Source organism: Pituophis catenifer, unplaced genomic scaffold (genome assembly GCF_029215685.1).
Source record: "Pituophis catenifer annectens isolate HBS135680 unplaced genomic scaffold, rPitCat1.0.hap2 SCAF_3, whole genome shotgun sequence".
NCBI classification, from domain to species: Eukaryota; Metazoa; Chordata; class Lepidosauria; order Squamata; family Colubridae; genus Pituophis; species Pituophis catenifer.
The window spans coordinates 17476574-17501257 of NW_027256883.1; the positions used below are offsets into that span (position 1 = coordinate 17476574).

Consider the following 24684-nt stretch of genomic DNA (forward strand, 5'->3'; position numbering starts at 1 on the left):
AAATAAATCCAATAGCCGGTATTAAGGGTTTTCAGGGCAGACACTACCATGAAGGAAAAGTTAATTAGATGTGAGCATCTCCCTTCTTAAAATGTACTTCAAATAGGCTGTAGTTTTTCTCAGTGAGCCATATCTTCAGGCCGTTCCTGAATAGCCCTTAGAAAGCACAGTGCTGGCAAATAGCTTGCGCTTTAAAAAAAAAAAATCAAAAGCTTCCCATTTCAAACGGCCGCTGTGACGGATGTGAAAAATTTGTCCCAAATCTCCCACTGTTTCCACTCAACTGGAAACTCTTCCTTATGGGAGAGGAGCAATCATTTAACAAACGTGATTGATTCAGGATTTCAAAATTCACATGAGTTGACCAAAGCAGAGAGCATATTTCAAAGAGTAAGTTGGAAATCTGTCGGATCCAATCATTTCTATGGGCAGACCATTTTATAAGCGAGAGTGCCATAAGAGGGTTTCACTATGTGTTAACATAATCTTTTCTGTAATATTCTTGTTTTTAATTGTAAGTTGTAAATACAAACAGAAAATAATAACTGGTTTGTTTTTATCTGAATAGAATAGAATAGAATAGAATAGAATAGAATAGAATAGAATAGAATAGAATAGAATAGAATAGAATAGAATAGAATAGAATAGAATAGAATAGAATAGAATAGAATAGAATAACAGAGTTGGAAGTCTTCAAGTCCAACCCCCTGCTTAGGCAGGAAATCCTATACCCGTGATGGCGAACCTATGGCACGCGTGCCACAGGTGGCACACAAAGCCATATCAGTGATCACGCGAGTGTTGCCCTAGCTCAGCGCCAGCCAGCTGATTTTCGGGCTTTCCGGGCCCACCGGAAGTCAGGAAACAGGCTATTTCCAGCCTCTGGAGGGCCTCCAGAGGGGGTGGGGAAGGCCGTTTTCACCCTCCCCAGGCTCCTAGAAAGGCTCTGGAGCCTGGGGAGGGTGAAAAACGGGCCTTCCAGTCCCACTGGAAGTCGGCAAATGGGCCATTTCCGGCCTCCGGGGGGATGGGGAAGGCTGTTTTTGCCCTCCCCAGGCTCCAAGAAAGCGTCGGGAGCCTGGGGAGGGCGAAAAAACGGGCCTACTAGGCCCACTGTGCCATCGCGTGCCAAAAGCGGGGGGAGCGCAGGGGTGTCGCGCGCGCATGCATGGGGCGGGGCACACTGAATTATGGGTGTGGGCACGCGTGGGCGCGACACCCCTGCGCTCCCCCCACTTTTGGCACACGACGGTAAAAAGGTTAGCCATCACTGCCCTGTACCATTTCAGACAAATGGGTTGTCCAATCTCTTCTTAAAAACTTCCAGTGTTGGAGCATTCCCAACTTATGGATCCTTAGATCTAGGTTGCTTCTCTCCGTGATTCGTTTCCACCCATTGCTTCTTGTCCTGCCCTCAGGTGCTTTGGAGAATAGCTTGACTCCCTCTTCTTTGTGGCAGCCCCTGAGATATTGGAACGCTGCTATCATGTCACCCCTAGTCCTTCTTTTCATTAAACTAGACATACCCAATTTCTGTAACCGTTCTTCATATGTTTTACCCTCCTGTCCCCTAATCATCTTCGTTTAGGATCCCTCTTTTATTATTTTTTATCATAACTCAAAGTGGTTATGCTCCCCCTTCTCCTATTTTCCCCAGAACAACAACCCTATGAGGTGGGTTGAGATGAGGCAGAGTGATTGGCCCAAAATCACCCAGCCAGCTTTCATGCCTAAAGTCAGACTAGAACTCACAGTCTCCTTGTGATTGGCCCAAAGTCATTCAGCTGGCTTTCAGGTCTAAGGCAGGACTAGAACTCACAGTCTTCTGGTTTTTAGCCTGGTGCCTTAACCACTGGACCAAACTGATGCTGTATTTCAGACGGTGACCATTTATCAGGCCATAACGTAAGTGGTAGGGTACATCCTTTGAACTCAGAAGAGACAATGCAAAATCAGCTGGGCTGGAAACAATGACCATTGTTTAAAATCTCTAATGAACCTGTGTCGGATAAGACAAAGCAGTACCAAACTGGCTGGGCCAATATGTTTGCTTGCTGTATCATGGCTTTCTATGTTTGAATGGTTGTATGGGAACGACTAGCACATATGTGCGAGGGAAACCTTTACCTTTTTATGGCCTCCATATGGCATTTATTAAAATCAAAGGACTGCTTGGACATATTCTTCTAAAGCACCATTCCCATGTTTTTCAAATAACAAAAGGGATAATTTTTGAGCCCCTTGCTGAGAACAAAATCTGGTAGCTTTAATAGTACAGGCCCAGCACTGTTTGGTTGCAAAGATGACTGAAGCTATTATTTCAACTTCTTTTTGTAAATAACAAACAGGACAGCAGCTCATCTGAATAATCTGCAAATGGATTGAGTTAAGACTGGAAGACCCAAAAGTGGCCTCTAGAATACTTACGACTTTTTAAATTTGACACGTTTCCAACTATGAGTAGAGTTTTTCCTGTTCTGAAGCCAGTTTTCTAACATAGATTTGTACTGTTTTCACTTGATTCTTTTAAAACAATTGGTGTTTTATTTTGCTGGGGATACTTAGCAGATTCCTTCTGGAAAGTCTAAGGCACTGTTCTCTACATGGACAAGTCTTTTTATTTTTTTATTTTTTGTCACTCGTAGGTTGTAGGCATGTCAGGTCTTTATAACACGATGGCCATTTAATTTTCAGGCTTTGCACAGTCTGAGATTTAGATCTTAATTTTATATTTGCATGGCAAATATCCTCAAAGTCCATAAACTCTACATCTCACTAAATGGCAACTTTATGGCAGATTTCCAGAAAGTGAAAGTTCAAAGAAACATTTGGACTAAAGTTCTGGAACTTGTATTGGAATTAAGTGGGGGAGAGTTTGAAAACATAACAGACAAGGCAAACTCTGTTTGTGGTTTTTTTTGGAATTTTATTGAAGTATTGTAAGCGTCATACAGGATGATTCAATGCAGTTCTTGTACCAATAGGTCCATACTTGCAAATGGAGATAGATGTTCCTAAAACTGGGCATTTATGATGTTAAGGTGCCTTGACAAGACTTGGGACATGAAAATTGCCTAAGAACTTGTAATGTGGAAAAAAGTCACTGAAGTGTTAGGTATAGTCCAACAGACAGGTTTAATTACTATATGCCTGTGGCAGTTCTTTTGAAATTATCTCTGTCATTTTCTACTATTATCAAGAGAATAATCTTGCAGGATCAGCAAGGCTGTAAACGAGCTTTTTATTTCATTTTTCCTACCTATCCACCTGTCTGTCTGTCTGTCTGTCTGTCTGTCGATCTATCTAGCTATCTGTCTAGCTATCTATCTAGCTATCTAGCTATCTTTATTGTAAGCTTTAACAACAATAAGAACTAGTACAAACTTAAAAAAGGAAAGGAAAGGAAGAAAAAAAAAGCTAAAAGTTTAGAAAGAAACAAAGTAGAAGGAAAATAGAAGGAAAAAAGATATAAAACAAGATATAAAGAAGTGACTTTTGATTTCACCATAGATACAAGTGTAATTACATTTTAACCTTACTTTACTTTATTGACTAGCCTTTGGACCATATCAAAGTGCAAAGTTCCAGACACAAATTATTTCTAAAATCTGATAAAAACAATTTAAAATGGAATTGGATGAAATACAATTTAAAATGGAATTGGATTAAAATACAATAATTTAAGATATAGATAAATAAAATACGATAAAATTATATTTCGGTATCACCCCTACAGTCCACCCCAATCAATCCCATATATGCCGATCTCAGTCGAACCATTTTGCTTAAGTACTTACATTGTAACCTTTCTATGTGTTTTAACCATGACCCTCTTTCTTTCTATAACCTATCCTGTCCAATCATCAAAACCATGAATCATGTTTATTTTTTTTTCATTTTTTTACTCAAAAACTCAATAAGGGGTTTCCAGTCTTCAATAGATGTGTATATACTCTCTCTCTCTCTCTCTCTCTCTCTCTCTCTCTCTCTCTCTCTCTCTCTCTCTCTCTCTCTCTGTGTGTGTGTGTAGAACTATCTTCCAAGAATTCATCCAATTCCTTTTGAAAGCCATTTACATTAGCAACCATCTTGATGTCTAAACCTATTGTATCCTTACCCTTATATTTCTATATCTCAATAACAAACATCTGTGAAAGCGAAGACAATTCAGCCTCTGCCTACGTACATCCATTGAGTTATGGGCTCAATGGAAGAGAACAAGGCCTCTTGGAGCTAGTTATCACAAGTCTTTTGGCAGACATGAAACTTCTATTCCAGAGAATATGTACTATAGGTAGTCCTTGACTTATAACAGTTCGTGTAGTTACAATGGCACTAAAAGAAGTGGGTTATGGCCATTTTTCACACTTACGACTGTTGTTGCATCCCCATGGTCACATGATCAAAATTCAGACACGTGCCAACTGGTTCATATTTATGACGGTTGCAGCATACCAGGGTCATGTGATCTTTTGACAAGCAAAATCAATGGGGAAGCCAAATTCACTTTAACAGCCGTGTCACTAACAACTGCAATGATTCGCTTAACAAAATGTGGCAGGAAAAGTCATAAAATGGGGCAAAAATCACTTAACAAATGTCTCACTTGGCAACAAAAATTTGGGGCTGTGTTGTAGTTGTAAGTCGAGGACTCCCTGTACGTGGCTTTGGATGTTGTGACAGACCTGACAGGGATCAGCCAATCCTTGTGATTATTTCCTCTTTCAGACATTTTGTGCTTTACTAGGTGATGGGAAGGATAAATTTCACGGTTTGAGAAATGTTGACCCAAACCATTGAAACAGTTAATTTGTAGAGTTGGGACAATTTTCATATTGTGTTGACAGAAAACAGATTATTGCAAATTAAAAAATTAGGGCAGGAAACTAAACAAGGACAGAGAATGTATATGAGCTAAAAATGGAGTTTTTATTGCTGTTTCCTGAAGAATTTTGACCAAAGAATACATTTGCTAAAAAGAAAGATTCTGAAGAACATCAGATAATTATTTATGACAAGTATTATCTGGGGATCAGGTTGGCTTATGAATACAATCGGTATTTATAGCACTTTATTACCATTTCATAATACTTGTTTTGTGCTATTCTTATACTGCCCAATGGGGGGTATAAAGTAATAAACAAAAGTTCCTGGAGATTTGTGCCGGAAAATAAACAGATGTTACCTCAGGGACCATCCTAGGAAACAGCTGCACGCTCTGAATTGTTTGGTGTCGAATGAATTGAGATGCAAATGGCTGCCTCTCTGTGTCTTTCAGGCTACTTGGCTCTTATGATAGAAACCTACAGCAGGCAAATAATCTATTAGAGGGTCACATCTGTTCTAAACGATCACTAAATCCTGCAAAGTAATTTTTTGCTTCTAAAAATGGGACCTCTCTCTAAAATAGTATATCGTAGGTCTGGAATACTTTGATTCAATTAAATTTGGGGTTAAGTACACGAAACTCTTATGTTCCTAAGTAGTCCTTAATTATACCAGTTAATTACCCCAGTTCCTGTTCAGTCACAACTGGATATTTGAGAAGCTTCCAACTGTGTCCTGTTTTTCAGATCTAGAAAAGGAGCTAGAAATTGGTGTACTACCCTTAGAAAAAATAAATAAAGATATAATTCAAAACTTGGCATTTGAAAGCTCAGAACATCTCATTGGATTTTCTGCTTGGTTTTCACAACAGTTCTTTTTCGCAGTCCCCAGGAACCAGAGAGAGTCCTCTGGACAGGTGGCAGCGGCCTCCAACCTTTCCTGCCGGCTTCCCCATTGACTTTCTGGGGAAACTGGCAGGGAAGATTGCACATGGTAATGACATCATGAGGCACTTGGCAACCGGCGTAAGTGCAGGTTGCCAAGCAACCAGATCAGGAGTGAAATGCTCCCGGTTCGGACCGGATCGCCTGATCCGGTAGCGATGGAGGTGGGTGGTTCGGAGAACCGGTAGCAAAAATCCCCGCCCCCCCCTCCCCCATGCCCACCTGAGCCGCGCGATCATCAGAGGTTTTTTTTTTTTTTTAAAAAGCATTTTTTTCTACAACCTCTTCGGCTGAAAAAATGCTTTTAAAAGTTAAAAAAAAAAAAGCCTCTGATAATTGCGCAGCTCAGCTGGGATCGTCAGAGACTTTTAAAAGCTTATTTTTACAACCTCTTTGGCCAAAGAGGTTGTAGAAAAAATGCTTTTAAAAATAAAAAGTAAAAAAAAAAAAAAAGCTGGCCACACCCACCCAGTCACATTACCCACAACCACCAAGCCACGCCCACAGAATCGGTAGTAACAAATTTTACATTTCACCACTGACTCAGATTGTAATTAGGTGACCACGGGAGCTCTGCAACAGCCCTAAATTCAAACTGGCATAATTTCGAATGGTCGCTGAAGGAATGGCCACTAAGCAAGGACTACTTATATGAGAAACAAACATTGGGACATGGAGATTCTCAATCATCCAGGTCATGGTTGTCCCAAAGGTGCTTTTTCCAAAAGACAACTGGACTTCCTTGGCTTTTTTCCTTTGGAAACATTTTGCTTCTCATCCAAGAAGCTGAAGAAAAACTGAAGAAGCTTCTTGGATAAGAAGTGAAACATTTTCAAAGAGAAAACCCAAGAAAGTTTAGTTGCCTTTTGGAACAGCATCTTTGGGACAAGCATCAGGGCAGATGTTTCTTAGACAACGTTTGGCTTTTGTTGGGATATCTGTTTGCAGCCTGATGTTCTCTTGATCAGTTCGACAAATTGGTTTTTAAATATTTAATTTATTGAAACTTAATTGATAAACACATGGATATGGAGTGTGTCAGTAGCATTTTCACTCTTAATGTGGAGAAATGCATCTTTTAAGATGTCTTATTACACCATCTAAAAGAGGTCATTTCTTCAGACTTGTATTATTCATATACAATTAATATAAACTAGTAGATTAATTGGTTGAATCAAAAAGTTTATTCTTTTTAAAATGAGGTAAATAGGCCTTGATCTAATGTTATTTCAACTAAACTGTTACAGTGGTTATTTTGGGCATTTAATAATTCTATTTCAAGTTAAAATGTTTGGAATTATTTGTGTGTGGTTCTCTGAACCATTTTAGTTTTGTCAGTATTAATTGATTTCCAAACTGTTCTATAAGTTCTTCATAGAAAGGATTTTAAATCAGAGGAAATAGTCATCAGAAATATTAATATATATTAGCATAACTTTTTGCTTTTGTTAGTTGAAAATGGGGGGGAAAAGACTCAGCATACAAAATGGGGAAAAATGGAAAAAATGATCTGGTATACAATAGTAACTTTTTGCACAACCTAAATCTATGATTCTTCAGAAACAAACATAAGCACTGTTAGATGTTAATTATATTTTTGCCTTAAGTACAGGAGCTTTGAAAGCATCAGTGCAGCCTCTTTTTCACCCTCTGATGTCATTCAAAACTTGACTTAAACTACGAAAAACAGACTTTATTTGTTATTCAATCTTCAATCATTCACCCTCTTGCAGAGACCAAAAAAATCCAAACAACAGAAGTGAATTCTCATCTTCATTTAAAGTTTAGCTTTTCAATTATATTGGAACATTTCTTTCTAATGTGCTATATAACAAAATATGGAATATGCTGTTGCGAAGGGCTTTTGTAAAATATATTATTTAACATATGATTACAATTTTTTTGTTTAAGAAATAATAGCTTTATATTTAGTCAAACCCCAGGTCAGAGTACAGGCCTAATTCTGTCTGCCTGTCTGTCTGTCTGTCTGTCTGTCTGTCTGTCTATCTGTCTATCTGTCTTCCTTCCTTCCTTCCTTTCTCTCTGTCTCTCCCCCCCTCTCCCTCCCTCCCTCCCTCTCTCTCTCCCTCCCCCCCCCGTGTGGGTGTGTAAGTGCATCCTCCCCAATTTAGTAACTACTCTGTAAGATAAGATAAGAATGCATATAATACATCGAGCAATAAGCTTTGTAGCTCAGACCATTCAGACTGAATCTGCATTACTTTGGATCTTTATCCAAAATTCCATTGCATCATAGTGCCTCTTTCTTCTATATTTGTTTTTTAACCCATTATTAATGTCTTTTTAAATAAAAGGAGTGGTAGAGAAATACTAATCCTTATGAGAATATTTTTTTTTTAAAAAAAAAAGCTGTTCTAACATTATAGAGGTTGCCATCAAGAGGCATTCGTCTTTATCAACTTTCCTTTCCTTTCCTTCCATTCAATTGTGTCCGATTCTTGGAGACTGCCCGGACAAGCCCCTGTAGTTTTCTTAGGAAGGTTCTCAGAAGTGATTTGTCATTGCCTCCTTCCTAGGACTGAGAGAATGAGTGGCCCAAGGTCACCCAGTTGCCTTCCTGCTTAAGGCGGGACTAGAATCATTTCTAGCCTGGTGCCTTCACCACTACCCCAAACTGGTTTTCTTCCCAATTATATAAGATCATAAAGAGATCAGGAAAATTTTGTGATTTAAAATTGTACACATAGATATAAAATGTAGCTGCAATTGTGAACCATGTTAAGTCAATTACAAGGACTGATTCGAGGGTATTTAATCCATGAAATCTCCCTCTCCCTTCCTTCCTTCCTTCCTTCCTTCCTTCCTTCCTTCCTTCCTTCCTTCCTTTTTTTGCAATTAACACCAATAGTTGTTGGCTGGGGTGGAAAGGCTGATGGGAGCGAAAGCAGAGTAGCCATAAGTTATGACACAGTGTAATACATCGTAGCTTCCATTGTTTTTCTTTTCTTTTGTTGAAGTTTGTACTGACTTCCACATTCAGGCACAGAGGCAACGCTTTGGAGCTTCTCAGTAAAGATCATCTTCCTTGATTCCAAACATCTGTTTTGCAGTGAAACTAATAATGATGTTGGCTTCTGAACATTGAAAACCACAGAAGGTGCCAAGTGAATAGCTAGCGTAATGTGTGTTCTGTTCCAAAGGGTATTAGTAATCACTTCAAAAGCAAATGTGGGTACCTCACCCTTTGTGGTTCTTCCAGTCAGTTACTAAGAAAGATGTTTTGGTTATTCAAGGAGAAAAATGTTGCCTGAGAGGCTGCAGAATTGAATTGAATTGAATTGAATTGAATTGAATTGAATTGAATTGAATTGATTAAATTTTTATACCGTCCTTCTCCCAGAGGGACTCAGGGCGGTGAACAGCCAGGATTAAAATACATACAATATGAAAATTAAAATAATTTAAAACATAATTAAATCCATGTGGCTTCCCCAATTTAAAACCCCTTACCCATAAAACAATTAAAAATTTTAAGCCAGCCCGGCTTGCTGAAAGAAGAAAGACTTCAGAGCCCGGCGGAAAGTACGGAGGTCCGGGATCAATCGTATCCCTGGGGGTAGCTCGTTCCAGAGGGCAGGTGTCCCCACAGAGAAGACTCTCCCCCTGGGGGTCGCCAGTCGACATTGCTTGACCGACGGCACCCTGAGGAGACCCTCTGTGGGAGCGTATTGGTCGGTGGGAGACTGTCGGTGGCAGAAGGTGGTCTCGTAGGTAGCAAGGCCAATGCATTGCCTCCCAACAATATGAAGAGTCCATGGAGCACACCTCAGCCAGAGAGAATTACGGATCTGGCTATCCATATTGTAAAATTAGGTGCTAAAATTTGAGTCCTTAGCAAACTATATTTGAGAGTGGGAAATGAAGGGAGAACGGTGAAAAGTACAGGTAGCACAAATGAGACCAGAATTTCCATTGCTAAGTCAAGTTGTTAAGTGTTGCTAAGTGAGTTGGGTCTGGTTTTATGATATATTTTTTTGCCATGGTTGTTAAGCAAACTATTCCAGTTAAATGAATCACGTCATTGAGCAGAATTGTTCCCTGCCCCCCAATTATCCTTGCTTGTTAGAAGTTGGCTGGGAAAGTTGAAATGGCAAGCACATCACCGAGGGACATTGCAGCCATCGTAAATACATGCTGGTTGCCAAGAGCCAAATTTTGATCACATGACCGTCGGGATGCTGTGATATTTATAAGTGCGGGATCATAAATCACTTTTTCCAGTGCCGTTGTAACTCTGAACAGTGGATAGTTGTAAATCGAGGACTATCTGTAGCCAAGAAGATTGTAGCCATTTATCATGGGTGAGATTGGTTGAACAGTGATTAAAAATAAACTGAATACAAGCATACAGGTAAACAAGTGAGACGAGCAATGAAATTCTGGAAACAGTTCATGAACTACAAAACGCCCAGACTTAAAAAGAACATAGAATATAAAAAAGAACCACCTCTGCCAAAACAAGAAAGAACTTAGCTAAAATTTAAAATGTATTTTACCACTGTAATTTTACATGGAGAGTTAGTTTTAGTCGAGATATCTGGGGGGGGGGGAGTCTACTGGCAAGTGAATTCAGGATCTGGAATTAATAAGAGAGTCTGTGTGTTTTAAAGCAAGTGCCTTTTATCTTCCTTTCTAATATTTATGTTGAGCTTAATGAACTTGCATAGATATTATTTGAGCATTTCTGATTTCTCATAACTTGGTGAACACAAGACGCTTAGGCAAGTGAGGATTTTAATTCCATGTTTTTGATTTTGAAATTTTGCCTATTTTTTTTTCCCCTGAGGTAAAAAAAAGACAAAAACCCTACAAATCTCTGATGTTTGAGAGCCATTATGGTCCTGTTTTGTAGACTTTAATTTTGTTTAAGTTTGGTTGCAGATATAGGCAGACTTTCTTTGAATAAATCTCTGTATTCACAATATCAACCTTTTTTTTGTAAAAAAAAATAATGCACAAGATATTTATAAGAAGCAAAAGAAAAAGGGACTGCAAATATTTCTCCCACAACTTGAATTTTAGCTAAAAATTTAACGGACATTTGAGCATTTGACATTGTATATCTACTTGGTTTTTCCTTTTTGGTGTACTCCATTACATTCCTGTTTTGACAGCCTGAAAAATTCATTCGTATCTGGTTCTATACTTGTGTCTTGCAATGAGCCTAAAATCTGGGATGGTTTATCGTGCCTTAGATATGTGTACCCAAATCACCAAGGGAGGACAGCTTTGTAATTAAAACGTAAGCCTGTAATGTAGAAGCTGTAATTATGCGGTCAGAGGCTTGACTGGGAATAGAACAAGGCAAGAAATTCCGCACATTATAGAAACAGCAACATGAAGAAACAATATCCATGGGATGCCTAGGGAGAATTGCTAATCTAATCTACGCTAACCCCATAGCAGAAACATTACCATTCCTGGTCACTGTGAAGCAACATCTTGCTACAAATGTTCCCATGCTAATCAGAAATGAGAGCCAATTCTGAAATCTAGAGAGGGGTGGCAAAAGAGAAATGCAGTGATGGAAAGGCCCCAAATTGCATGCCGTCTTCAAAATTGTTTCAACTCCTAGCCCCAAAACGATGCTTTAGAGCACTGCACACCAGAACAACTAGAAACAAGAACAGTTTTTTCCCGAACGCCATCACTGCTAAACAAACAATTCCCTCAACACTGTCAAACTATTCACTAAGTCTGCATTACTATTACTATTAATCTTCTCATCGTTCCTATCACCCATCTCCTCCCACTTATGACTGTATGACTGTAACTTTGTTGCTTGTATCCTTACGATTTATATTGATTGTTTTCTAGTATGATTTGATTGCTTATTTGTACCCTATGACTATCATTAAGTGTTGTACCTTAAGATTCTTAACGAATGTATCTTTTTCTTTTTATGTACCCTGGGAGCATATGCACCAAAGACAAATTCCTTGTGCGTCCAATCACACTTGGCCAATAAAGAATTCATTCTATCTATCTATCTGTCTGTCTATCTATCTATCTATCTATCTATCTATCTATCTATCTATCTATCTACCTATCTATCTATCTAAAAAAAAGCCTTGGAGGACATTCCTGGAGCCCTCCAGAAGTCGTTACCAAAGTTTCAATGTAATAGAAAGAAGAAACTGACTTGGTATTTAAGTATATTAAATACAGTTTGGCTTGTACTCAAGATTATACAAGTGTAGTGGTGAAGATGAGCATATTCAGGAGTCGGCTATTAAATCTTTCCAGGTTGAAGTTTAAGAACATTTTATCCCCATAATCCCTGCTGCAACTGACTTTTATTTTACTAGGAGATAATAATAGTCCAAAGTTTAGGATTTGGGATACAATTGAATCGTTGCAGAGTTTACCAAATAACTTGGTTATCTCTTGCTGTAGACTGCAAGTTTATGGAGTATAAGAAATAGCAGCTGTATATATGAAATTCTTTTTCTCTCCACAGTCTCTTCCCCCATTCATGTTTTACACTCCAAGGAGGAATATAACATTAATATTGAGACTTCTATCCCATCTCCTTTTTACATGTTACAGTAAACATGTAATATGTTACATTGTGGAAATGATTTGTTACTCATCTACTCATCTTTCTATGCTGGCTATTCAGTTACTGCATCATGCTTATTTATTTAATTTAATTTAATTTAATTTAATTTAATTTATCCAGCGAATCTTGCTGGCATGGTACATATCCTTGCAGAATTTGAATGCTTTTGCTTGAGATTGTGAGAGAGTTGGTATGATATCATAGGTATAGTCTGGATTTATTGGAATTGTAATTTTTCAGGAAAATTACCAAGTTTGTTGCTATTTCTCTTGACGTTTCCTATAAGAGGAACTCAGTAAATAAGCCAGGAGGCCTTCATTCATGGTTTGTTTAGCGCTAAGTGCCATCCTTGTTTCTCTTAAGAAGTCAGACTGATAAATTAGGTTTTGTTTGTGACTTATTGAATTGGACTTCTTCAGGAAGAAAAAGGACAGGGATTCTGATGTAATGGTGAAGAAGCTGCTGACAAGGTTCTTCCTCTAGTTTGGTGGCGTGGACTTGATAGGCACCTTATACCGGATTGTAAAATGCTTGCTTATTCCTAGTTACGCATCATGCCAAATTATGGCTTCCTGTTATGTTGAAATGAGCCATCCTGTTATATTTAGGCTCTTACTGTTTTTTAACCATAGAAAGAACATTGCTAAACTAAGATGGCTTCTACTTGGATGGGGAAACCACCAGGAAGTCTCTACCAGGAGAAACCACCAGGTTTACAAAGTAGATAAGGAAGTCAAGAAGGCAACCCAGAAGAAAATTTTGCTTTTATTGCCAAAAAAGCCTAATGACTATATACAAGAATCAATCTGTGCTCTCCCCATGACATGTCTATCTCTTGATTATGCATGTTTTACAGATAGTTTTAATAACTCTATAATGATATTTAATGAAGAGAAGGACTAGGGGAGACGTGATAGCAGTGTTCTAATATCTTGGGCTGCCACAAAGAAGAGGGAGTCAAGCTATTCTCCAAAGCACCTGAGGGCAGGACAAGAAGCAATGGATGGAAACTAATCAAGGAGAGAAGCCACTTAGAACTAAGGAGAAATTTCCTGACAGTTAGAACAATTAATCAGTGGAACAACTTGCCTTCAGAAGTTGAGAATGCTCCAACACTGGAAATTTGTAAGAAGATGTTGGATAACCATTTGTCTGAAGTGGTGTAGGGTTTCCTGCCTAGGCAGGGGGTTGGACTAGAAGACCTCCAAGGTCCCTTCCAACTCTGTTATTCTATTCTATTCTATATTTGTTTTTTAAAATTGATTTTTAAAAATCATTATAAAAATTGATAAGAGTGCATTGCAGCAAAAGGTTTGTAATAGTAAAAACCAAGGATATAAATAAATCTATAGTAGAGATGCTGTTAAAGCAATTATGTGGCAGGAAGGGCAGAACTTCCATCTTTTCCATCTTGTTTTGTTTTTTAATGAACCTATCTTCCTTTTTTTAACTTCAGGTAAAGAACAGTCTTCCTTGGAGGCAAATATGTTGCCAGCACCTCTGCCTTCTCTGGCTGGTTTTGCTAAAGAGTCCGGCTCTTCCAGGCATGGTGAGCACCATCATCACCACCACCACGAACACAAGAAGAAGAAGAAGAAGCACAAGCACAAGCACAAACACAAACACAAGCATGACAACAAGGAGAAAGAGAAGGAGCCGTTCACTTTCTCCAACAGCCCAGCCAGCGGACGGTCCATTCATTCGCCCTCCTTATCAGACTGATGCAAAAGACCCTGGGATGGATGGAGAGAGCCTTGGTTGGATCTTCAGGATCAAAACCAAGATGCCACAGGAATTTAGAACTTAAAACGAAATCCCAAGTTGCTCTTCTGTTGGTCAGAGGCAGTGATCACACTCAAGACAGGAGGAAAGGAATGAAGGTTTAGGAATCTATCAAAATTGTTCCTCCAGCTGCTTGCGTTATATTCTCATTAATACCTGTGTATGTTGAACTTCAAATGGCTGTCATGATATGAAGTAAGAATTAAACAAAAACCGGACACCCAACCTTCTCAAAAATGCTTGGTACAACATTGTAGGACATAATTTGAGCTTCCTGAAATGTTTGTAGAATTCTTTTTTTTTATTATTCTTTTTTTTTCTTTATATTCCTTAACTGTTTTCAATTGTCCCACCGGTTTTTCAACCACTCTTTGAATGGTTGCTTGCTCAAAAGATTTCTGTTTTTAATGTTAAGCCTTTTTTTAAAAAAAATGAATTTAACTTGTTTGAACACAGCAACCTTTGACAGTCAGGTCTATTGGATTGTTTACTTTGGCAGGGAAAAAATTGCTATCTGTACTGCGCTCTGTAATCAGACTCATAACTGAGCAACGGCGTTTAAACAAAAATGACAAAACTGGCAAGAGAAGCTCTACCTTAGAATACCGATTAAGGTATCAACATTTAGAATATAGTTGAGGGAGAGACAACTGTGCAAAAATGTCTAGTTTCCAATCAAATTGATGGGAAGTACTCGAACAAAACGCTTTTAAATGTATAGCAAATAAAGCATGCAGCTGCGATTTAAAGAGTTTTATTCGTTGTAATAAAAATGCCCACCAGATACTCTCTTGAAAAACTCTGATTATTGTGTAAAATAGGACTGCTTTTTAACTTTTTTACTCAATTCTATGTAATATTAGTGCTTTTTCGCTCTGTTCCTAATTTTCTAAAATTTGAGTTTTCTTCACACTAGTCCAGTGGGTTTTTTTTCTTTGAGGATTTTTATAATTTTGTGTGCATATTTCTTTAGTGTTATTTAACATCTGTTTCAATAGACATTGCTGGTCTATAAAAGATGATTAAGTAAGGTAGCCAAAAAGATTGTTTTTTTTTTTTAAAAAAATAAGGCCATTCATTAATAAACTTTTTGTACAATGCACTATTGAATATTCTGAATTCTGGTTTTTGTACACTTAGTTAAGATGAGGAAAAGAAAAATGGGTGCCACCACGGAACCAGGGTTTTTTGTGTCCTGTTGTTGCTGTATTATCCCCAAAGTGCATTTTTATCTCTATTGAATCTTTGGAATACGATTGTAAATATCCTAAATACTTTCAATTTGTATAGAAATGATGGTTTTTAGCAGGAATCTGTGCTAGCCTGATGAACATTTTCTTCATTCATGCCTCAGGATTGGGTTTTTTTTTTTTTTTTGTGCTCCAATTGGTTGTTGTTTGTTGTTATTCTTCTGTTTTTGCTGAGGGTCACAAATCTGATTTACTTAGAAAACAATTGTGTGCTGTAGAACAGGTGTTCAAAAGAGCATCTTAGTATAACATCCATTGAATCTACAAGTGTAAGTAGATTACCTGTTTTATATTCAAAGAAAATTGCGGTACTTACTATAACTGAAATCCATTTCTAGTATTTCATGGGTTGCATTGAATTTATTTTACCGTTTAAAATTTCTATGCCGCCCTTAATCCTCAAAGTAATAATAACTGTCATTTATTATTCATTTGTTAAGTTAAGCAAAAATACAGAACATTAAATCATTAAATATTAAAATTAACAAATTAAATAAGTTAGAAACCAGAATACAACAGGATGGGTATTTTCCCCCCAAATCCGCTAACCACCTCCAGCATAGAATGCCCCTATCGGGGTCCCAGGCCAATCAGCCCACCCAGGTTTTGAGGCCCTTTTGGGAGGCTAAGGGAGTGAGGATGAATCCCTCTTCGAGGGCATGATGTTCAGAGCAGAAATGGCCCCTCTCCCGGATCCCGCCAGCTGGTCAGTGGTGTCTGCAGCATGCCCCTTTGGCCAGAATGATTGGGGTGGGCCAATCCCATTGGAGTGAAATAGGTTAATGTAAATTAATCCTAGCATCTAGGCCTAGAGTTGCCCAAGCAACAAGATGGGCAATATATAATTTTAATAAATAATAATTTATATAAATAAATTAAATTTTACATTTTGGGGAGCCAGGTATTTTCATGTTCATGAAACTCTGCAAATGATGGGACACAAGTTTCTTAATATCCTGAATGTCAGGGTTCCAAGTAACACACGCAACGGAATCAAAACTCCAAGGCAAGCATGTTCCTCAAAAGTATAGATTTATTAGGCATATCATATTGGCACATCTGGGGAAACCCAACTCTAAATGCCCCTCGGGTTTCCCCTTAGTTAAAGTTTTCTTTCCCCTGCCCATGTAGTCCGTCACAGTCCAAGTGGCCTAAGATCCCACCTCCTTGCATCTGGTGAGAAAGTTCTTGGTTCTCGGAAGAAAGAATTTTATACAATCCCCCAGTTATCTCTTCCCCCTCCTGTTCCCACAGCTTGACTTGTGGCAGCCCTGAAAGTGCCAAGGGGGAAAATGGCTCCAGGGCTGACACTGGAGTGAGTGGATTACTGTCCTGTCTGTAAATTTCAAACCTAAAGCATCTGGTTGGTTATCCTCGGACAGTGATGGCTAACCTTTTTCTCGTCGTGTACCGAAAGTGCGCGTGTGTGTCAAAAGCAATAATGCAATGTGCCCCGCATGCGCATGCATGCACTACCCTCCCAGCATGCGCATGCGACCCCCCCAATGCTCTACTGCACCCTGCCCATGCGTGCATGAACCCCGCCCTGTTTTTGGCCAAGCAGGCCTCCCTGCAGCCTCCTGGGCCCAAAAATGGGCCATGGGGGGGCGCATCACACCCCCCCCCACTCCCCCACCCCCCACATGCACGTGTGACTCCACTGCGTGTGCGCATGCATCTCCTGCATGCATCCCCCTGCACATCCCAAAAATCAGCTGGCCGGCGGGAGGTGCACGCGCACATGCACAGTGAAACTGAGCTGGGTGACGGCTTGCGTGCCCGCAGAAAGGGCTCTGTCTGCCAGTTGTGGCACGCGTGCCATAAGTTCGCCATCACGGTCCTAGGAATTGACTACTGGCCAAAGTACACTTTTGTTCTGCCCCAGCTCCGGATTTCCGAGGATATTGACACACACCAACGGTCCTTATCAAATTTATTAAGTAGCAAGAATAAACAAGACCAGCAAAGGTTGGCAACCAGCCCAGAAAACAAGATATGATAAACCAAAATACTCTGATAATAAATACGAGTTGTTTCCAGCAAGAACGCACTAGCTGCGTGCGACTTAAATAGGCTAAGGGAGTGGCCAATTATCCTCAAGCCCTACTCTCGAGTAGACCTCCTCCTCCTAAGTAGCCACTCCTGCCTTTTGGCAGCCCTGCGTGCTCGAGCATTGAGGAGAAGCTCCTCCACTTCTCTCTCTCCACTTGAAGGAGCCTCTGGAGGTTCTGAAGGCCCTGGCTGAGTCTCTGCCTCTGGCACCACATCCTCTTCAGCCTCCTCGCTGTCCGACGCGAGCGCCGGCTGCACAGGCTGCTGGCGCAACCCCACACCAGCCTCCTCCTCGTCGGGATCAGCCACGATCCGCGCAGGCCGCTGACGGGCCACAAGAACTTTTGATCAATTCAGTAGAACTCCTCTTATTGTGCTGTATAAGTGAGTGTTGCAGACTGGAAGCTCCTTTGGTCATTCATTAAGACAAATCTCAACCTTGCCTATTTCAAAGCACTCGTGTTAGTGAGGAAGAATAATTAGGGTGAGAATAGGGACTCCATTTTCTTCCCCTGGCCTCATTGAGGTTACAGCTGCACATGAAGGAACAACACCTTCAGATCCTTAAAAGCTTACAAGCTTTGGATATGTTCTTTATTTAAGGTCTAAAAACCTCAAAAGAGGCTCATAAAATAAATACAGACCAGATGCTGGTTCATTAGAAGCCTGGTGATGTTATACTCTCCATGACAGTTGTTATTTTAAATTATTGTTTCAGCTCCAATCCAGGAACCCTCAAGCAGTCGCATATTATCCCATGGCACTTTACTGAAGAGAAAATTGTTTTAAAAATCTAAGTAAAATTAAGCAATTGCAGTAGACTAAAGTAAAGCTGCATAAAGAGAAAATATAAATATCAGGTGACATTGAAATAAGGATAATATTGCTCCAGATGATCTTTGGATTATGTACTTATCTGCTTGTCACTGCAGGTGGCAATATCTAGTCACCTTAATCTGGTGACAAAAACTCTTAAGCAGGATCAGTCCTAGTTAAGACTTCAGTGGGAAACTTGGCCAGGGAATCTCAAATCTGTAAACTAGTTTGGGAATTACAAAGATGTGTCCATAAGTCAGTAATTAACTTAAAGGAGACCGAGCCAAAAGTACATATATAACTGGATGTATGTCTATATAAATTAGTGCAATAACTTATGAAAATCGCAGAACTGAATTATAACCAATTGTGTATAAAGGATGTGCTATGGAACAAAAAAAAAAAAAGATAGTTCTGGAAGTTCTGCATGAAAAACTAATGTTAATTCTGTGACTATACCAGATGAACAAGGATGTACTGTATCTCAACTATTTTACCAATTCAAAACCAGCTACATTTCAGAGCTGGTAAGAAATCATTTTACAAGAAGAAAATGACAACAGTCACTGCATAATTTCCCCAGCCCAAGTCACCATCTGCAGGTATCAGGAGAATGTAAGACCTCTGAGGATGATCTAAATCAGGGGTCTCCAACCTTAGCAACTTTATGACTTGTGGACTTCAACTCCCAGAATTCCTCAGCCACTGGCTGAGGAATTCTGGGAGTTGAAGTCCACAAGTCATAAAGTTGCCAAGGTTGGAGATCCCTGATATAAATTGTTGTATAAGCGGTCTTCAACATATCCTGAGTTTAAACCATTTAAGACTTTGAAACTACCAAAATGGTGCATCATAGAACTTTATAAACGGGGCAATTTATTATAATGGTCACAGTCCCCGCAACTGTGGTGAGATATATTTCTACTTAGCAGTAATCATGTCCAAATTGGCATCTTTCTACCTAATTTTATGCACATCTGTATGTTTCTTACTCCTCCCTTTTCAGTATTTTTTTCCTCTTGTGCAGAAAGTCCTATTTCTAGGCAAACAGATGAATTTACCTTGTTCTTTTAACATTTGGATCAAAAGATTAAGGGAAAGCTTATCAAATCTTCAGAAGAGACTGATTAGAAGATGGCAGCTAATATTCAAAGCAATCTTAAGAGGTTGGGAAGCAGGGTGAAAGTAATAGAACAAGAAAAACAGTATACTGTAAAGTTCATTGTTTAGGCAATGATAGGAGATTCTTGGCTTTTAAAAAAAGGTATGTGGAAAAGATCTTGGAATTCTAGCTATTCACAAGTTGACGATGAGTCATCAGCATGGCATGATTGCTAAGAGCAGTAAATAAAATATTTCCAAATATCAAGGCAGAAATCAATAGTTCTGTGTGCTCTGTACTGGTGAGACTCCAGTTTGTGTACTATATACAATTCTTGGCTCCACATTTCAGCAACAATTATCTGCTACAACATCTTACCTGTCAATGACTTCTTCAGCTTCAACCTCAATAATACACGGGCGAACAATCAGTACAAACTCAAGGTAAACCGCTCCAAACTTGATTGCAGAAAATAAGACGTCAGCAACAGAGTGGTTAACGCCTGGAATGCTCTACCTGAGTCCGTTGTTACATCCTCTAACCCCCCTAGCTTCAACCTTAAACTCTCTACCATGGACCTCACCCCATTTCTAAGAGGTCCGTAAAGGGAGCGTGCATAAGCGCACCAGCATGCCTACCATCCCTGTCCTACTGTCCCCATTTATTTGTATTCATTTCTTTCGTTCATATCCATGTGCATATTTATACATGCTGTCTTGTTTGACAAACTAATAAATACAAATAAATACAAGTACAAACCTCAAAGGCAAAAAAAAAAAAAAACTCACAACCCAATGTAGAGACTCGAACAACTGTAAGAAAATCAAAACGATCAAGATGGAAACCAGGTTCTTGGAAGAGGGACTGTTCAAACTGGATATGCTTAACGCAGGTAGTCCTTGGCTTATGACCACAATTGGAACTAGAACTTCTGATCGTTAAAATCTGGTCGCTGCATGAGTTGCACCCGATTTTACCATTTTTGCTGTGATTGTTAAGCTAATCCCATGATCATTAAGCAAATCTAGCATTCCCATTGACTTCGCTTGTCAGAAGTCCTCTGAGAAGGTCACAAATAGTGATTACATGGCCCTGGACAGCCATCGTAAATACATATATGCCAGTTGCCAAGCAGCCAAATTTTGATCACAGGACCATTGACTTTGTGATGGTCATATGGGCGAGGACTGGTCATAAACTTCAGTGGAATAACTTCGAATAGACACTAAACAAATGATTGTAAGTTGAGGATCACCTATACAGTAATCTTGCCAGATATCTCAAGCATTGTCATACAGAAGGAAATCAAAATTGGTTCCTTGTTGTTTCAAAGTGTTGATATGGATTAGTGGATTTAAGCTACAAGAAGGCAGTTTTTATGGATTTAAGAAAAATTCCTTTTAAGATTATTGTGACGTGGAACCAATTACCCCAGCAGGTGGGATCTCCCTTTTTATGGCTGCTTCAAAGTAATGATAAATTGGAAGTGTTTTTGTTTGGATTCCTGCATGGGATTGGTAGGATAGCTTTAATGTTGGGTGGTTTTCCAACATCAGCATTCTTGAAATCTAAATGGAGCCCGTATCTTCTAATGGCTATCAGATGTTTACTTTCATTCCATTTTTGAGACAGAAATGCCTCAGAATCACAACTCGTTCCCCAAAAGATGTAAAGGAGAAATCTGGTTCGTTAGGAGTTACTTCTCAATTTCCAGAGTTATTTCTTTGGCCACTAAAAAAGGCATTCTAGATGGACCTTGGTCTGATTTTCATATTTTCTCACCATTTCTTCCACATTATATACTACACTTCTTGACAATCAGATGGAATATAGCAGAATAAAAGATTTCCATGTTAATCACATATTTTATTATGATCAATGAGTCAAATACATAAAATCTTAACTCTTGAAAACAATCTTGACAGTAATTTGGCCTAACTCCCCTCTTTTAAATTCTTAAATTTTAAATTTTTTAATTCGTGTTTTTATAAATTGGGTGTTTTAATCTGTGTTTCGGCCGAAATATTTAATAATTTTAAGGGATTTTTAATATTTGTATTGTCTGTATTTTATCTTGGCTGTTCACCGCCCTGAGTCCTTCGGGAGTAGGGCGGTATAGAAATTTGATTAATAAATAAATAAATAAATAAATAAATTTAAAATGATGGAAAATCTGAAACCATATTCTAATAGATATTTATAATGTTGCTTGATCAAATTAGTTTCCAGTTACTCATTGTTGACTTATTGAGTTGCATTTGGTACCATTAATTGGACCTTAGAGCTGTAACTGATGTGTGTGTATTTGTATGACAGTTTGTAATTTTTGTAGTTCTACAAGTCAAAGTGAGAATAAATATGGAATATATAAAAAGATTCAGCTTTACCAACTACTAACATTTATCTGTCCGTCTGTCTGTCTGTCTGTCTGTCTGTCTGTCTGTCTATCTGTCTGTCTGTCTGTCTGTCTGTCTGTCTATCTATCTATCTATCTATCTATCTATCTATCTATCTATCTATCTATCTATCTATCCATCTATCTGCTATACATGTCCAATTAAAAATGATGCAGACTGCATTCTAGTTATCTCTGCTTCTAATAAAGTGAAATAAATAGCAGTAGCAAACTTCACAAAGTCATTTGTAAGTAGCATGACAAAACTTTTATTGTCTTAGGTTTTATTTGTTAAGCATTTCTGCTTTTTATTTTTTTTTTTAAAAAGCACCACACTTTTGTTGATGCATAAAATTTTCCAGTTAACCCTAATGCAGACCTTTGATCTGTTCTTCCTGTTCCAGATTTCTTTCCTGGTAAACACTGAGAAATAAATGCTGGACAATTGCCCTTTATTTTGAACCCAAGTAAATTTGATAAATATACAGCTGATGGTGCAACAACAGTTGGAAAAGAACCATAAAATGACCACTTGCTTAGTTCATTTGGGATTCTCCACATACTTTGGGTCACAACCCTCTGGAAAAAAATACGAAGTTTTAGGAATATGTGAACTTTGGTGAAGTAGAACTGTCACACATCAAATTTTTATTTGCATTCTTTTTAGTGTTTGTGTAAGTTTTCCAAAATGCACATGAATAATCTGCTGTTGGCATGAAGCCATCACTTTCTTTCTAGAACACGGATGTCCAATCTGGCAACTTTAAGACTTGTGGACCTCAATAACTTGACGTTTATTCCTTCAGATATTACTACCGTATAAGTAATAATACTAATAGTAATAACTTCATTGAAGAGTTTTGAATCAGTCCAAATGGAGCATGGAAGCTATATATAAACTGGAACAACATTTTTATTATTTCCCCGTTTGCTCCTAAAGGCTGCTGCTATCAAAATGCATGCAATAGAAAGATGTCGTTAAAAAACTCTAAAATAAAGTAAAACAAAACCACACCAAACAAAAAAAAGTAGACGTTTTAAAGAAAGAAAGAAAGAAACAAGCATGGAATTAAAAAGGATTATGACTAACAAGCTCCAATTTAACTTTGCATTGTTATGGTATGATTCCATATTTCATCTGTGAAATCAGTATGAATCACAGTTGAAACACTTTCTCATTATGTTGTTAAATCTACCCATAAACATACTCTCAGTCATCTGGCAGGAGAATCAAAATGGCACACTCACTCTTTAACAACAATTCTTTCCTCAGAACCTTTGCTAAAGGATTCGGTTAAATGTTCTATTACAGCTTCATAATTCCTCTCTTCCCCCAAATCTAAAAAGAAAGCTAGTTAGGGATGCTCAAACAACTATCATTTTTTTATTATTTTTTTATTTTTTAAAATAATTTTATTTAGTTAAAAAAAAGAAAAACAAACAAGTACAAATATAACAATATACAACATACACAACAAATAAACATAGATCAAGTCTTATGACTTGTATTTTGGATAGTCACATCGGTAAACTATATTTCTCTCTATATATTTCTATACCTTTAGTTATATAACGATATTTTGAATTCTCTTTTTAATTTATTGTTTCCTTAGTTGGTACTCAATTCCTGCCTCTCAAACGACAATCTTAAGGCTACTCAAATTCCTTGGCCCTACCTACTCCATGTTCCTTCAACCTTTTATTTTCTATGGTCCTTCATCTCGAATATTCCTCCTGGTAATTGAATGTCGAGCCAAAGCAACCTTCTCCACCTTTTAACTTGGGAAAGAAATCAGAAAGTGTGAAGAAGGTTTCAAGGAAGAGAAAAGGATGTTACAAGAAGGGGAAAATAGGTGTGTCAGAAAGAGAGACAATTACAGCACTCGCTTTGTATCTGTCCTGCCCACAATTGCCGCAGGGCCCCACAATTATTATGGAGAGCCAGTTTAGTCTAGTGGTTAAAGCACCATGCTAGAAATCAAGAGACTGTAAATTCAAGTCTTGCCTTAGCTGTGAATGCCAGCTGGGTGATCTTGGGCCAGTCACACTCGCTCGGCCCAATCTACCTCACAGGGTTGTTGTTGTGGGGGGGGGGAAGGAAGAAGGATGTGTGCTGGATATGTTCGCCACTTGAGTTCTTCATAAAAATAATAAAAGTGGAATATAAATAAATCATAAGCAAATTATTGAGCGAACATAGTAGGACACAGTGCTAGATCCTTGTATCTATCTCGCTTGCATACTCATAGATAAATTGCATGAATTGAAATAGAAATTTGGGATGGAACTCTGCTGCTGGCAGGCTTTTTTTTTTTTTAATTTGATTTATATGCCGCCCTTCTCCGGAGACGCAGGGCAGCTTACAATGTGCTAAGCAATAGCCTTCATCCTTTTGTATATTTATACAAAGTCAGCTTATTGCCCCCACAACTGGGTCCTCAATTTACCTACCTTAGAAAGGATGGAAGGCTGAGTCAACCTTGAGCCTGGCGAGATTTGAACCTGCAGTAATTGCAGACAGCTGGTCTTAACAGGGTGCTTTAGACCACTGTACTACTATTTATTTATTTATTTATTTTACTTTAATTTATATGCCGCCCTTCTCCGGAGACTCAGGGCAGCTTACAATGCGTTAAGCAATATTTTATTTATTTTGTTGTCCTACCTTTGTCTTATTCATATTATTTTCTTCTGACCTGGGTCTATTTTAGATGTTCCTAGCTGTCCAAATGATTTCTACAAAAGAGAGGGAAGGGTTGCTCATGCATTGAACTATTGGTTCCCACTCAAGATCAACTTTTCTGGGCCTATCCAGTCCACCTCTAAAATCCTAAGGCACTCGCTACTGACAGCCACTTGTGGCTCACACTGCTTCCAACCCATCATTAGATGATTGTTGCCTTAGATTAATGTGGCTTGAACTGTACAGCCCT

At 38.6% G+C, this 24684-nt stretch overlaps 1 protein-coding gene across 1 annotated transcript in view; it reads left to right on the plus strand.

The window, feature by feature from the left end:
* The window catches only part of TAF2 (TATA-box binding protein associated factor 2), a 66213-nt gene extending 50975 nt beyond the window's left edge, over positions 1 to 15238 (plus strand). Inside the window, exon 26 of the mRNA XM_070940361.1 lies at positions 13811 to 15238. Within this exon, the coding sequence (XP_070796462.1) occupies positions 13811 to 14076 (266 nt within the window). The 3' untranslated portion in view covers positions 14077 to 15238. The remainder of the gene's footprint in view (positions 1 to 13810) is intronic.
* Positions 15239 to 24684: the final 9446 nt, after the last annotated feature.